Here is a 16,545-nt window from a genome sequence, read left to right as displayed (position 1 = left end):
TGATAGGAAGGAAGCAGACAATTAGAAGAATATAATTCTTCTAATTAATAACCAGTCAGAGCTAAACTACTGAATTCCTATCTTTAGTGTTTCTGTCATAAACAATCAGCATGATGTAAAGACAAGAATATAATTCTTCCAATTGTCTGCTTCCTTTTAAACATTTCATCATATTTACATTTCTCACCATCATCTGTTCTCAGATTTAACCAAATACAGTTCGAATAAACAGTAAATACATTCCATTCATTTAATACATACATTCAATTCAACAATCAAGTTTGTACAAACTAATTAGTTTAAATTTAAATGGAATATTTTGACACTTTTTACCTGATTCTCCTGGGAATTCCACATTTTTACCCCGACTATAGACAAACACTTTAACTTTAGTTGTTCCGGAAATCTGTTTTGTGGATTTGTCCAGAACAAAAAGGCTCTTGGCTGCTTTCTGTTTTACATAAAATATGAGGTTTCCATGTTAATTTGTCATCCAACATAATCCCTAAAAATGTAAATTCAGACCCCTGTTCTATGTTTCTGTGGACAAAATCACTTCTGATTTTTCTTTATTACCAAACACCATAAACTTTGTTTTAGTTAGATTCAAAGATACTTTATTGTAGTCAAACCACATTCTGTGGTTGTTTCTGATTTGTACATAATTCTGTAAATTAACATTACCGTTTTGTTCATAGAACAAATAACATTATTATATTATTATATATAATATATTATATACATTATAACATTGAAACCTCAACAGCCTCAGATCATCTTTTGGGGCAAAGAAACTTATCGAATTTGTTTTTTCCATCAATCCTGATAGTTTTTGTTTTTTACACAGAGGAACATTTTCTGTGCTAAAGTAAGAAATTTGCTCTTTAATCAAAATCAACAAAGAAATCAGAATCAACTGAATTTGATTGAATCTTCATTCACTGTTTGCGGCTGGTTTAGACGTAGACTTTGTGCTGACCCACGGACCGTACCGGGGGGGTGGGTACCACTATTCTACACCCCTTCATTGTCTCCTTCACTTCAGAGAGTTTGTAACCTTCTTTAGTCTGTAACCTTAGTCTGTTACCTTTGTAACCCTCCTTAGGAAAATGGAAAACGACATCTTTCATGGCAGCTCTGGGAGGATGCTGACGGTTCTGACACTTGTCCTTCTCTTCCCAGATGAGGAGACGGATTTAGAGGTGCATCACATAACTGCCCCCCCAGGCTTTAATGCCAATCGGCGCCGCAGTCGAGCCGTTCTGTACCAGCTATCCGGACATCTGCAGAAACAGGACAAGAACAAACTCAAGATCAATAATGTGAGTCTGTCTGCTGGAAGATGCAGAATCTGTCCTCAAGCCGTGACTCTGTTACTGTTACTGTTGTGTGAGTTTAAGCTCCACGACTGAGCAGACGTGGGTCCTGCTGGTTCTGGCCTGGGTGGCGGTCTTGGTCGCCCGGGGGGCGGTTGTTCCCTGCCGGTTCCCGTGTGGCGTTGGGGGAATTCCGGCTGCCGCTGCTGCTGCAGCGGGGGTCTGGGTGTGGGGGTGGCTGGGCACTCTCCCTCCTTCTTTTCACGTTCCACCATCCATTTTAGAAGAACATAAACACTCACCTGAGCACAGGTGTTAGCTCACCTTTGCACTAACAGTTTGCATGATTGAATGACTGAAATATTTCACACTAGTTGGTTTAAAGGCATAGGTATGCGTTCGTGAACACTATCTGTTTTGTGTACATGTCCACAGGTGGACATTTTTGCAGCTAGCAGGTGTGTTTATAACATTTGAGTGTGTGTGTGGACAGGCCCCGCCCTTTTTGTACTACATTTGAACCTTACCATAATGATTAACAACCAGTAAACTTGTTGCTTTATGCTGCTTCATGGTCTTACCCCCCTTCCCCTCCTATTATCACCCTCCTACCCCCCCTCTCTCTAACATCCCCTCTCTCTTCTTCCCCTCTTTCCTTTTCCGTCCGGTCCAACACCAAAGATTTTCAGACATGGTTGAAATTAATAAAGTTTGGCCTCAATTCCAAAAGGGGTTTATTCAGACATACCTTTGGTTTGTCTGAAGATTAATAACCCCTCTTGTTAAAATAAAATATGTCCAACACAAGAGGCCCTCAGCTCTCATCTGCCTGCCCAGCTGTTGGACAGGACAAGTTAATAAAAAAAAAAAGCTCCACGACTGAGCAGACGTGGACAGAAAAGTTTCTTTTGAATGGAGGCAGAAGAAAGTGGAGTTCAGGTGAAGCTGCTCAGACCAAAGTCTGAGACTTTATAGCCTAAAGTGGAAACTAAAATAGTAAAGTTTGCCTCAAAGGAGGCAAAGACTGGGATTCTTTTTTTTTGCAGATGATTCTGCGTCGTGACTCTGCGGTGAAATCTGGTCTCTGGTTTGTTTCAGTTGTTTAGTGAATAAACTCATGGGGATGCAGAAGTAGACCCTTTTCTCTGATCACTCTTTTCTTTATCCAAACTGAATCATTTATTGTTTTTATAAAGGTTTTAATGCCTTTCAGATTCTCTCTTAACCACATGTTGAGCAGTGTAGAAAATGCCCAGAAAACATTTTATTTTATTTTATTAGTGTGGATTTCTATTTTGGACTGAAACAAAAGATAGGGAGGGCGGGGCAGTAGGGAATGGGGGGCAAGGGTCCAAAAAAGGGGGTAAATAAGTTTCAGGATGATTGCAGAAGCATGGGGCGGGGGGGGGGGGGGGGGGGGGGACTACATATATTTAACTACTATTATCTGATTATGGGAAGCACTTTGAGATGCTTCATTGGAGGAAAAGTGTTAAGAAGCAGCTTCAGGCTGCTCGAGGTCCATCATTATAACTGATCATGACATAAACATATCTGCCATAATCTTATTCCATCAATTCACAGTATCGCACTGCGTTCAACGCGTCGTCATGGTAACAGTGGAGGAACAACAAAAGTAAAGAGAAATGGGAAAACGTGTTACAGAAAAAAACAACGGCGCTTCTCCCTGACGTCATTTCAAATGGTGTTTTACCAACGCTGGCCTTAAGGTCTACACCCACTGCTACTCTTCTGTCTGCTCCAGAACATGTTCGGTCAGACGCCCCCCATCCCAGAGTACAAAGTGGCCGCCATTCAGAAATCCCGCTTCATCCTGCTCCACTACGGAGCCTTCAAGGCCGGCTGGGATTGGCTGATTCTGCTGGCGACCTTCTATGTGGCGGTCACCGTGCCCTACAATGTTTGCTTCATGGTCGGGGGTGGGCGAGACGAAGGCAGCGGCACCCCCCGCAGTCCGCCCAGCATCAGCGACATCCTGGTGGAGATCCTCTTCATCCTGGGTGAGTCCGTCTGCATCCGGTCGGTTTGGGTGAGATTTCATGTTTGTTTCTTTGACTCCACGTTAAGTCTGAGTTTCCTCAAGAGGGACGCCTCCAATAGGAAAGGACAGTGATGACAAAGATGGGCCTTACCCTTCCACCTTCACTAATGGGGGGGTTGAGCCCTCACACAACTTTCCTTCGTGTCGGCCAAGTCCCTTTCCGGACTCACGGTGTGGGGTAATGTGAGAGGCTCACTGACAGCCCGGCAGTAGCAGCCGTCAAACCGTCAGAATGACCCACAGACGACTGCCCCTGTTGTGCTGCTCCGTCCAAATTTCCCACACCCCTGTATGCGCTGCAAGCTTCGATGTCATCCAAACCCTGCCTTCTCCCAGCTCAGATGTGGGCCGGAACGAATCCAGAAGGCAGCCCAGACTCGTTTGCTTCCGTTGCTCTTTTGCAAGCACTCATCACAGCGATGTGATAAGACAACCTCTGTCAACACATGTGCAGAAAACTGTAAAAAACTCTACAGAAGACTGTAGAAAACTATACAGAAGACTAGAAAACTCTGTAGACGACTGTAGAAAACTATACAGAAGACTAGAAAACTCTACAGAAGACTGTAGAAAACTATACAGAAGACTAGAAAACTCTACAGAAGACTGTAGAAAACTATACAGAAGACTAGAAAACTCTACAGAAGACTGTAGAAAACTATACAGAAGACTAGAAAACTCTACAGAAGACTGTAGAAAACTATACAGAAGACTAGAAAACTCTACAGAAGACTGTAGAAAACTCTACAGAAGACTGTAGAAAACTATACAGAAGACTAGAAAACTCTACAGAAGACTGTAGAAAACTCTACAGAAGACTAGAAAACTCTACAGAAGACTAGAAAACTCTACAGAAGACTGTAGAAAACTATACAGAAGACTAGAAAACTCTGTAGACGACTGTAGAAAACTATACAGAAGACTAGAAAACTCTACAGAAGACTGTAGAAAACTATACAGAAGACTAGAAAACTCTACAGAAGACTGTAGAAAACTATACAGAAGACTAGAAAACTCTACAGAAGACTGTAGAAAACTATACAGAAGACTAGAAAACTCTACAGAAGACTGTAGAAAACTCTACAGAAGACTGTAAAAAACTATACAGAAGACTAGAAAACTCTACAGAAGACTGTAGAAAACTCTACAGAAGACTAGAAAACTCTACAGAAGACTGTAGAAAACTCTACAGAAGACTAGAAAACTCTACAGAAGACTGTAGAAAACTCTACAGAAGACTAGAAAACTCTACAGAAGACTGTAGAAAACTCTGCAGAAGACTAGAAAACTCTACAGAAGACTGTAGAAAACTATACAGAAGACTAGAAAACTCTACAGAAGACTGTAGAAAACTATACAGAAGACTAGAAAACTCTGCAGAAGACTGTAAAAAACTATACAGAAGACTAGAAAACTCTACAGAAGACTGTAGAAAACTATACAGAAGACTAGAAAACTCTACAGAAGACTGTAGAAAACTATACAGAAGACTAGAAAACTCTACAGAAGACTGTAGAAAACTATACAGAAGACTAGAAAACTCTACAGAAGACTGTAGAAAACTATACAGAAGACTAGAAAACTCTACAGAAGACTGTAGAAAACTATACAGAAGACTAGAAAACTATACAGAAGACCGTAGAAAACTATACAGAAGACTAGAAAACTCTACAGAAGACTGTAGAAAACTATACAGAAGACTAAAAAACTCTACAGAAGACTGTAGAAAACTCTACAGAAGACTAGAAAACTCTACAGAAGACTGTAGAAAACTCTACAGAAGACTAGAAAACTCTACAGAAGACTGTAGAAAACTCTACAGAAGACTAGAAAACTCTACAGAAGACTGTAGAAAACTCTGCAGAAGACTAGAAAACTCTACAGAAGACTGTAGAAAACTATACAGAAGACTAGAAAACTCTACAGAAGACTGTAGAAAACTATACAGAAGACTAGAAAACTCTGCAGAAGACTGTAAAAAACTATACAGAAGACTAGAAAACTCTACAGAAGACTGTAGAAAACTATACAGAAGACTAGAAAACTCTACAGAAGACTGTAGAAAACTATACAGAAGACTAGAAAACTCTACAGAAGACTGTAGAAAACTATACAGAAGACTAGAAAACTCTACAGAAGACTGTAGAAAACTATACAGAAGACTAGAAAACTCTACAGAAGACTGTAGAAAACTATACAGAAGACTAGAAAACTCTACAGAAGACTGTAGAAAACTATACAGAAGACTAGAAAACTCTACAGAAGACTGTAGAAAACTATACAGAAGACTAGAAAACTCTACAGAAGACTGTAGAAAACTATACAGAAGACTAGAAAACTATACAGAAGACTGTAGAAAACTCTACAGAAGACTGTAGAAAACTATACAGAAGACTAGAAAACTCTACAGAAGACTGTAGAAAACTCTACAGAAGACTGTAGAAAACTCTACAGAAGACTAGAAAACTCTACAGAAGACTAGAAAACTATACAGAAGACTAGAAAACTCTACAGAAGACTGTAGAAAACTATACAGAAGACTAGAAAACTCTACAGAAGACTGTAGAAAACTATACAGAAGACTAGAAAACTCTACAGAAGACTGTAGAAAACTATACAGAAGACTAGAAAACTCTACAGAAGACTGTAGAAAACTCTACAGAAGACTGTAGAAAACTATACAGAAGACTAGAAAACTCTACAGAAGACTGTAGAAAACTCTACAGAAGACTAGAAAACTCTACAGAAGACTGTAGAAAACTCTACAGAAGACTAGAAAACTCTACAGAAGACTGTAGAAAACTCTACAGAAGACTAGAAAACTCTACAGAAGACTGTAGAAAACTCTGCAGAAGACTAGAAAACTCTACAGAAGACTGTAGAAAACTATACAGAAGACTAGAAAACTCTACAGAAGACTGTAGAAAACTATACAGAAGACTAGAAAACTCTACAGAAGACTGTAGAAAACTATACAGAAGACTAGAAAACTCTACAGAAGACTGTAGAAAACTATACAGAAGACTAGAAAACTCTACAGAAGACTGTAGAAAACTATACAGAAGACTAGAAAACTCTACAGAAGACTGTAGAAAACTCTACAGAAGACTAGAAAACTCTACAGAAGACTGTAGAAAACTCTGCAGAAGACTAGAAAACTCTACAGAAGACTGTAGAAAACTATACAGAAGACTAGAAAACTCTACAGAAGACTGTAGAAAACTATACAGAAGACTAGAAAACTCTGCAGAAGACTGTAGAAAACTCTACAGAAGACTAGAAAACTCTACAGAAGACTGTAGAAAACTATACAGAAGACTAGAAAACTCTACAGAAGACTGTAGAAAACTATACAGAAGACTAGAAAACTCTACAGAAGACTGTAGAAAACTATACAGAAGACTAGAAAACTCTACAGAAGACTGTAGAAAACTATACAGAAGACTAGAAAACTCTACAGAAGACTGTAGAAAACTATACAGAATACTAGAAAATTCTACAGAAGACTGTAGAAAACTATACAGAAGACTAGAAAACTCTACAGAAGACTGTAGAAAACTATACAGAAGACTAGAAAACTCTACAGAAGCCTGTAGAAAACTCTACAGAAGACTGTAGAAAACTCTACAGAAGACTAGAAAACTCTACAGAAGACTGTAGAAAACTCTACAGAAGACTAGAAAACTCTACAGAAGACTAGAAAACTCTACAGAAGACTGTAGAAAACTATACAGAAGACTAGAAAACTCTACAGAAGACTGTAGAAAACTCTGCAGAAGACTAGAAAACTCTACAGAAGACTGTAGAAAACTATACAGAAGACTAGAAAACTCTACAGAAGACTGTAGAAAACTATACAGAAGACTAGAAAACTCTGCAGAAGACTGTAGAAAACTCTACAGAAGACTAGAAAACTCTACAGAAGACTGTAGAAAACTATACAGAAGACTAGAAAACTCTACAGAAGACTGTAGAAAACTATACAGAAGACTAGAAAACTCTACAGAAGACTGTAGAAAACTATACAGAAGACTAGAAAACTCTACAGAAGACTGTAGAAAACTATACAGAAGACTAGAAAACTCTACAGAAGACTGTAGAAAACTATACAGAAGACTAGAAAACTCTACAGAAGACTGTAGAAAACTATACAGAAGACTAGAAAACTCTACAGAAGACTGTAGAAAACTATACAGAAGACTAGAAAACTCTACAGAAGACTGTAGAAAACTCTACAGAAGACTGTAGAAAACTCTACAGAAGACTAGAAAACTCTACAGAAGACTGTAGAAAACTATACAGAAGACTAGAAAACTCTACAGAAGACTAGAAAACTCTACAGAAGACTGTAGAAAACTATACAGAAGACTAGAAAACTCTACAGAAGACTGTAGAAAACTATACAGAAGACTAGAAAACTCTACAGAAGACTGTAGAAAACTATACAGAAGACTAGAAAACTCTACAGAAGACTGTAGAAAACTATACAGAAGACTAGAAAACTCTACAGAAGACTGTAGAAAACTCTACAGAAGACTGTAGAAAACTATACAGAAGACTAGAAAACTCTACAGAAGACTGTAGAAAACTCTACAGAAGACTAGAAAACTTTACAGAAGACTGTAGAAAACTCTACAGAAGACTAGAAAACTCTACAGAAGACTGTAGAAAACTCTACAGAAGACTAGAAAACTCTACAGAAGACTGTAGAAAACTATACAGAAGACTAGAAAACTCTACAGAAGACTGTAGAAAACTATACAGAAGACTGTAGAAAACTATACAGAAGACTAGAAAACTCTACAGAAAACTGTAGAAAACTCTACAGAAGACTAGAAAACTCTACAGAAGACTGTAGAAAACTCTACAGAAGACTAGAAAACTCTACAGAAGACTGTAGAAAACTCTGCACAAGACTAGAAAACTCTACAGAAGACTGTAGAAAACTATACAGAAGACTAGAAAACTCTACAGAAGACTGTAGAAAACTATACAGAAGACTAGAAAACTCTGCAGAAGACTGTAGAAAACTATACAGAAGACTAGAAAACTCTACAGAAGACTGTAGAAAACTATACAGAAGACTAGAAAACTCTACAGAAGACTGTAGAAAACTATACAGAAGACTAGAAAACTCTACAGAAGACTGTAGAAAACTCTGCACAAGACTAGAAAACTCTACAGAAGACTGTAGAAAACTATACAGAAGACTAGAAAACTCTACAGAAGACTGTAGAAAACTATACAGAAGACTAGAAAACTCTGCAGAAGACTGTAGAAAACTATACAGAAGACTAGAAAACTCTACAGAAGACTGTAGAAAACTATACAGAAGACTAGAAAACTCTACAGAAGACTGTAGAAAACTATACAGAAGACTAGAAAACTCTACAGAAGACTGTAGAAAACTATACAGAAGACTCCAGAAAGGCAGCTGGAGACAGCAGCTCTCAAGCAACACCAGGAAGAGGGGATTGAACATGAAATGAAGCCGTCGGTCCTGCCTGACGATGCAAACCAAAGTAGCACGAAGACTCACCAGCATTGCTCAACAACTCATGAATGTTTGTAGCTGAGGTTAGGAACACAGACTGACCGGTAAACTGAGAGCTTTGCTTTTCACTCCACTTCCCTCTTCAGTGCAACAGATCAATACAGCATTGGTGCAGCTGCTGCAGTTCGTCAATCTCACGCTCCGTCCTGTCCTTCCTTGTGAACAAGAGCCCAAAATACAAAAACCCATCCACTTGATGCATGAACTCCACACCTACCCCAACAAGAACAATGGCCTCAAACTTGGAGGTGCAAAATCCAACAGGTCTTGGGGCTCAGTTTCCCCGCTTTCAGACCTTCCCACAGTGATCCTGACGGGCCGGCAGACCAGGTCTGTTCTGGAATTCATCATCATGTCTCAAACTCTGATGGTTCACAGAAACACCAACAAAGCCCCAGATGTGATGGTTCCGACGCCGTGTTTTCAGCGCTTTGTCCTGACAGCAGCCTCCAGAGCTAAAATGTTTTTTCTGAATGTGTTTGCAGCGAAAAACAGGACAGAAAACGGTTCCATCTCCAGTGGAACCTAAATACGTGAGGCAGCTGGACTACAGAAAAGCCAGCATCTATCACAGTGTGGTACTGGTGTGTTTCTGGAGCTGCACACTTGTTTTTGTCCTCTGCAGACATCCTGCTGAACTTTCGGACGACATTTGTGAGCATGTCTGGTCAAGTGGTGTATGACGCCCGCTCCATCTGCGTCCACTACGCCACCACCTGGCTGTTTGTGGACCTGATCGCCGCCTTGCCCTTTGACCTGCTGTATGCCTTCAACATCAGCGTGGTGAGTCTGAGAACAAATTCCATCCAACACGAACACAGATGCCAATGAAGACAGAACGGGGCAGGCGTTGCTCTGACCGCCTTCTGTTTTCTCATTTCTTGTCCTGCTGTGTGTTTTGTTGTAGAGGAAAGAAACCCGCCTTTATTTAAAGTTGACATTGATGTTCAAGCATACATCATCATGTATGTCAGTCATAAAGTCAGTCTGATCCAGTTTCCGAGTTTATCTGCAGTTTTTCTGACCTTCCTGACTCCGTGTTCTGGTCTGATCACCTCCAGCTTTCATCTTTGTTACTCTTTTTTAATGTAATCCAGACTGAATGTTACAAAGCTGTTTAATCAGCTAGAGCCCTGCTATCTGTGCTACTGAGCAAGCCTGAGCCATAGACTTAAGCCCACGCACACCCAGAGGGTCTTTAAGGCCTCCTGGGGTCGCTGTGCATCTCAGCCAAAGACAGATCAGCGAGAGATCTCAGAGAGTTACCACATAAAACCAGAATTAACCCGATCACTCCATAAAACACTTTGGGAAGAAGAATCTCATTTCTGAAGCTGGACCATGAAAACCCTGCAGGAGCAAATCAGCCGTCTGAAGGCGTGTGGGACGTTTATCTGCGTGTTTCTCCTCTGGTCTCGTCTGCTTGGTGTAGCTCCCTGCTGACTCAGAGAAAACTTCCTTCACGGGTCAATAAAGCTGTCAATCAACACATTCTAACAGTAGATTTACGGCAAAATCTCCCAAATTCCCAAGAATTTTGACCTCTGACATTTCGGTAAAAAGTTTTATTGTGAAGGACCTGACATGAAACATCAGTGAGATTTTCATGATTTATTTCATTTCAGTACCAAAGAAGTCAAAGTTCTACTTGCAAATCCGGATGCATAGAAACATCTGTCCTGTCACTTTTGGTTGATTCTCTGGGGGGGGGGGGGGGGGGGGGGGGGGGCTCAACCTCTCATGGGACAGGCCCATAGAGCCATGGTACCTGGATGGGGGTGGAATGTCTTACAGTTCATCTGTGATGCAGACCGGAAATCCCAACCAATCAGTGTTTCCTGGGCCAGCAGGAAGGCACCAAAACGAAGAAATGCTGCCTCTGCTGCTCAAGAGCACTAAGTCATCCATCCATTCATGCTCCAGGGCTTTAGGTCCAAGTGTTGCACCCTGAATGATGGAGGATAAAAACCTGAGACACAGACTGGTCTCTGCCTGAATCAAACAGGTTGACATCCATAGCTGCCATCGTCTCCTCTTCCTGCAGCGAGGAGAGTCTGGAGAGCAGGACCATCTCATGGTTAGAACTTTATTGGCAACAGGAAAAGCCCCTCAACATTAGTCTGTGTGCAGACGGTATGAGTCCAACTCAACTTTCTTTAGACTTTGAAAGCATGCGGGTCTGATGCTGAGCCCCGCCCCCTTTAAGACTAGAAGGAATCTGGAATTAAAAGCACTCTGGCTCTGCAGCTAGATGTTTAGCAGTGTTGTATTTTCCTCCTGCATCCTGTGCCCCCTCCCTACGAGTGTCATGTCTAGAGTGTCTATGAAGCGCCACAGAACCTGTGTGATGGCACGAGGACGATCTTCTCTTCTTGTTTTCTCTGGAGAAACAGAACCGCATTCTTTGGTGCGTTGAGCTAAGAGGAGTGCCGCCTTTTGGAGAGCTTGGAAGATCTTCTCATCAACAATAGAACAGAGCAACTCTGCCTCTTGGGGAAGGCACTTTTTCCCCTCGCACCGATGGTGGCATCAGTGCTAGTCAGCGTCATGCTTAGGCACACATGGGTGGGCAGGAGGAACCCACCGCCTTACCCGTGACCCACCGCCGCCTCTAGTAATCATGTCCTAATTCCGGTGACCATTGCGGTGCATTGTTCATCGTTGCAGCAGTCAGAAAAGCTTTCCTCTGGCTCTTCAGCTGCGTTTCAGAGTCAGAACACTGTATAACTGATCGGCTGTGATTGTGTTTCCAGTACTTTGGCGTCCACCTGCTGAAGACGGTGCGGCTGCTGCGACTCCTGCGGCTGCTTCAGAAGCTGGAGCGCTACTCCCAGTACAGCGCTGTGGTCCTCACGCTGCTCATGTCCATGTTTGCCCTGCTGGCCCACTGGATGGCCTGCGTGTGGTACTTCATTGGTCGCCGGGAGATCGAGAGCCCAGGCTCCTGGGACATCGGTTAGTTCTTCTGTATCCCTAACGGTGCAGCAGAGGTCCAGAGGTGTAACGGCATCAGCAGACTGCTGAGCAGCTCTGCCAGCTTCCAAGGTTTCTGAAATAAAGAATATACTTGGAAGTCCCTCTGAAGTCAGCTGCAAGAAGAAGAAAAAATATCTGTAACCAACTGAAAGCGTGACATAAACAATAATGATGGATCTTTATAGCAAAGCGAGTCACAGAAACCGTCTCAGCCAGAGAGAGGCGTTCCAGGACCGGAGGAGAGCCGTGTTCCTGTGAGATAGAAGGATCCTCTAACAGCTACCTCTGTTCACGAGGGATGGTTTGTGTGGATTTGTCTGACTTTGATGCACTGCTTTCTTTTTCAATGGTTTTTCTGTTGTTTATGATGGTGTTTCATGCTAAAGATGTCCTCTGGTTCAATCCTTTCCCTGTGTGGCCTCGTCACTTTATTTGGGGATTTAGTTTCATTTGTTTGTGTGTTTCTTAAGTGACATTAAGGAGTTTTTTTGTTTCTGTTCTTTATCTTTGTAACAGTGCAGTGAAGAGCAACAACACTGTGTCCATAATGAGTTACAGACAGAGAAAAGCTCTTTGTCTGTCCTTTACGATGATGTCAGTGAAAAACCCTGAAGCTCTTAACCTCAAAGTGGATCACAAAAGCCCGCCTCCACCTACGATGTTAACACAAAGCTGTCTTGTCTTGTCTCCCTGGCTCCCTCAGGTTGGCTCCATGAGTTGGCAAAGCGCCTGGGCACACCCTACTTCCTGTCCCCCTTGATGACGGCAGCCCCCGCCGCTGCAAGCAGCCTTCCCTCCAACAGCAGCCAGTGGAACGTGTCGGGGTCAGAAGCCGCGAGGCCGGGAACCTGGAACTCCAGCCAAGATTTTGGGAACAATACTGGAGTAGCGGGCGCGTCAGAGACGAGCGCTCTGAAGATGCTGGGGGGTGGCCCCTCCATGCGCAGCAGCTACGTGACTTCGCTGTACTTCGCACTGAGCAGTCTGACCAGTGTGGGCTTTGGAAATGTGTCGGCCAACACAGACTCTGAGAAGATATTCTCCATCTGTACGATGCTGATAGGAGGTGAGATGACGGCGAGACGGGAACACGCTGAGGTCTTGTTTTCAGATAAAAACCAGGATGGACTGGTCTTTGAATGTGCTTCTCATGGAAGATGCTGATTCTGAAGCACAGTGTCTGCTGTCAGAGCCCAGACACTGCAAACCTGTGCGTTCTGAAAGGAACATGGCCGCTCTGAGCTTTCTCCTGGTTCTGCCGCTTCTGTTTGTTTCCAGGCTGCCAACACCAACCACTGTTGCTTTCATCCAAACTACTCACCTTTTCAGATGCAAAAAGCTGTGCAGGACACTCGTCCTTTCAGTAAACTCCATCTTCAAAAAGGTTGAGACAAACAGAATAAAACAAACAATTCTGCTATGAATAACATCGAAGGCCAACAGCTTACGACCCACCAGTTAGCCAGCCAGCCACATCACCAACAAACCAGCCAGCCAGCCAGCCAGCCAGCCAGTGAACTCATTCTTATGTTCCTGTTTCTGCAGCACTGATGCACGCTGTGGTCTTTGGTAACGTGACCGCCATCATCCAGAGGATGTACTCGCGCCGCTCGCTCTACCACACTCGCACCAAAGACTTGAAGGACTTCATCCGGGTCCACCGGCTTCCCAAAGCTTTGGAGCAGCGCATGTTGGAGTGTTTCCAGACCACGTGGTCAGTCAATAACGGCATAGATGTCAATGAGGTGAGGAGACAGCGGGCTTACATCTTCAACAATCCTACATGGAGGCTTCATTCCAGTTCACAGACTGGTTGAGCCTTTGGGAAGCTCGTAACTACAAAAGACACCAAAGAAATGGGAGACGTCCGGCCTCGTTTTCAAACTGTTCATACAAACAAAAACGCTCCAATAAGTTTTGACCATGATTTTAAAACGATCTACTATAAACTTCATTCTTACCTAGAAAGAAGGTTTATGACTATTTCTGAGTTTACTCACACACAATGAAGTGATGAGAAAGGATTCCTCAGTACCCCTTGAAGTTTATTTTATGAAGTATACTTAAGTATAAGTATATTATGTATGTATACTATAGACCAAGTATGTGCTGTCAGAAGAAACACCGCCACATGCACAAGGTGAACATACACAGTCCACAAGGAGTGGGATTTGAACCGGAAAGGGGTTGTGAGTGCTGACCACTACACAGCGGTTCAGCTCCTAGCTCTGGTCTCATAGAGTTGCTAGGTGGCCCCACATGGTTGTCCGACACAATCAGCCCATTTGTGTTGACAGTCCCATAACTCCACAGTCTGGGACCAAACAGTTTCCCAAGAACACTCCACCCCCTCCACAGTGTTTTTAAGAGAGAACCTCCAGGATCTGGGAGTGAAGAGCATAAGGAGGTCTGACATCCAGCCTCGTCGCTGCAGGTCCTGCCAGAGGGGCCACCAAGCACCAAAATACGATGCTGGTTAAAGACTGGAACAATTCTATGGGAGAGTGTAAGCAGGCTGATGACCAGCATGAGAGGGAGGAGCCAATGATGAGAGGGAGGAGCCAAGCTTTAGAAGGAGAAGCCAGAAATGAAAGGGAGGAGCCAAGCATGAAAGGGAGGAGCCAAGCTTTAGAAGGAGAAGCCAGAAATGAAAGGGAGGAGCCAAGCTTTAGAAGGAGAAGCCAGAAATGAAAGGGAGGAGCCAAGCTTTAGAGGGCAGAGCCAATGATGAGAGGGAGGTGCAAAACAGGAGAAGGAGGAGCTGGACATGGGAGGGAGGACCCAAGCAGGAGAGGGACGAGCCAAGAATGAAAGGGAGGATTCAAGCTTTAGAGGGAAGAGCCAATGATGAGAGGGAGGAGACAAAAATGAGAGGGAGGAGCCAAGCTTTAGAGGGAGGAGCCAAGAATGAGAGGGAGGTGCCAAGCAGGAGAGGGAGTAGCCAGACATGGGAGGGAGGACCCAAGCAGGAGAGGGAGGAGCCACGCTTTAGAGGGAGGAGCCAGAAATGAGTGGGAGGAGCCAGATATGAGAGGGAGGAGCCAGAAATGAGAGGGAGGAGCCAAGCTTTAGAGGGCAGAGCCAATTCTGAGAGGGAAGAGCCAAGCATGAGAGGGAGGAGCCAAGCATGAGAGGGAGGAGCCAAGCTTTAGAAGGAGAAGCCAGAAATGAAAGGGAGGAGCCAAGCTTTAGAGGGAAGAGCCAATGATGAGAGGGAGGAGACAAAAATGAGAGGGAGGAGCCAAGAATGAGAGGGAGGTGCCAAGCAGGAGAGGGAGTAGCCAGACATTGGAAGGGAGGAGCCAAGCAGGAGAAGGAGGAGCCACGCTTTAGAGGGAGAAGCCAGAAATGAGAGGGAGGAGCCAGAAATGAGAGGGAGGAGCCAAGCTTTAGAGGGCAGAGCCAATTATGAGAGGGAGGAGCCAAGCATGAGAGGGAGGAGCCAAGCTTTAGAGGGCAGAGCCAATTATGAGAGGGAGGAGCCAAGCATGAGAGGGAGGAGCCAAGCATGAGAGGGAGGAGCCAAGCTTTAGAAGGAGAAGCCAGAAATGAAAGGGAGGAGCCAAGCTTTAGAGGGAAGAGCCAAAGATGAGAGGGAGGAGACAAAAATGAGATGGAGGAGCCAAGCTTTAGAGGGAGGAGCCAAGAATGAGAGGGAGGTGCCAAGCAGGAGAGGGAGTAGCCAGACATGGGAGGGAGGAGCCAAGCAGGAGAGGGAGGAGCCACGCTTTAGAGGGAGGAGCCAGAAATGAGAGGGAGGAGCCAGATATGAGAGGGAGGAGCCAGAAATGAGAGGGAGGAGCCAAGCTTTAGAGGGCAGAGCCAATTATGAGAGGGAGGTGCCAAGCATGAGAGGGAGGAGCCAAGATTTAGAGGGCAGAGACAAGCTTTAGAGGGAAGAGCCAATGATGAGAGGGAGGCGCCAGCTATGAGAAGGAGATGCCAAACAGGAGACGGAGGGGCCAAGCTTTCGAAGGAGGGGCCAAACTTTAGAGGGACGAGCAAATCATGGGAGGGAGGAGCCTCAGGAGAGGAGCTTCCCTCTCCTGAAAGCCCTGACCATGTCATGTCTGACTCCCCAGCTGTTGAAGGACTTCCCCGATGAGCTGCGCGCCGACATCGCCATGCACCTGAACAAGGAGCTGCTCCAGCTGCCGCTGTTTGAGTCGGCCAGCAGAGGCTGCCTGCGCTCCCTCTCCCTCATCATCAAGACCTCCTTCTGCGCTCCTGCAGAGTTCCTCATCCGGCAGGGGGACGCCCTGCAGGCCATCTACTTTGTGTGCTCAGGGTCCATGGAGGTGCTGAAGGACAACACCGTGCTGGCTATTCTGGGTGAGTCCGATTGTATTTTCATGGCTCTCTCACTTTCTCTCACTGAGCCATGCTTTCAGTGTTGCTGCTGAGTGCTGGGGGGTAGTTGAAGGTTTCACTGGGACGTCTGCCTTACAGAAGACCTTTCCAATGTCTTTCTCACATGCATTCGTCAACCCAGTACCGGTGCTGAGGGCGTCTGGGTCGTCATGGCCCGTAGACAGCTGTAGAGAGGGGGGGCTGCTTCTTAAGAGGAGCGCAGGTGTGTCTTGCATTTGCCTTGAGGCCCCTGCGATCACCTCAATGGTACGTTCCAATGGTGGAAC

General features: G+C 44.1%; 1 protein-coding gene across 2 annotated transcripts in view; it reads left to right on the top strand.

The window, feature by feature from the left end:
* kcnh3 (potassium voltage-gated channel, subfamily H (eag-related), member 3) overlaps positions 1-16,545 on the top strand; it is a 77,868-nt gene that overhangs the window by 53,654 nt on the left and 7,669 nt on the right. For both annotated transcript variants that reach the window (XM_078939034.1, XM_078939033.1), the window contains exons 4-10: positions 1,183-1,322; positions 3,082-3,337; positions 9,558-9,715; positions 11,686-11,887; positions 12,612-12,974; positions 13,454-13,653; positions 15,991-16,240. In XM_078939034.1, the coding sequence (XP_078795160.1) occupies positions 1,183-1,322; positions 3,082-3,337; positions 9,558-9,715; positions 11,686-11,887; positions 12,612-12,974; positions 13,454-13,653; positions 15,991-16,240 (1,569 nt within the window). The remainder of the gene's footprint in view (positions 1-1,182; positions 1,323-3,081; positions 3,338-9,557; positions 9,716-11,685; positions 11,888-12,611; positions 12,975-13,453; positions 13,654-15,990; positions 16,241-16,545) is intronic.

Source organism: Oryzias latipes, chromosome 21 (genome assembly GCF_053564925.1).
Source record: "Oryzias latipes strain Hd-rR chromosome 21, Olatipes_Hd-rR_3.1".
NCBI lineage: Eukaryota > Metazoa > Chordata > Actinopteri > Beloniformes > Adrianichthyidae > Oryzias > Oryzias latipes.
Note: the sequence above shows the minus strand (reverse complement) of the source record. Positions and strands in the feature narration are given on the sequence as shown.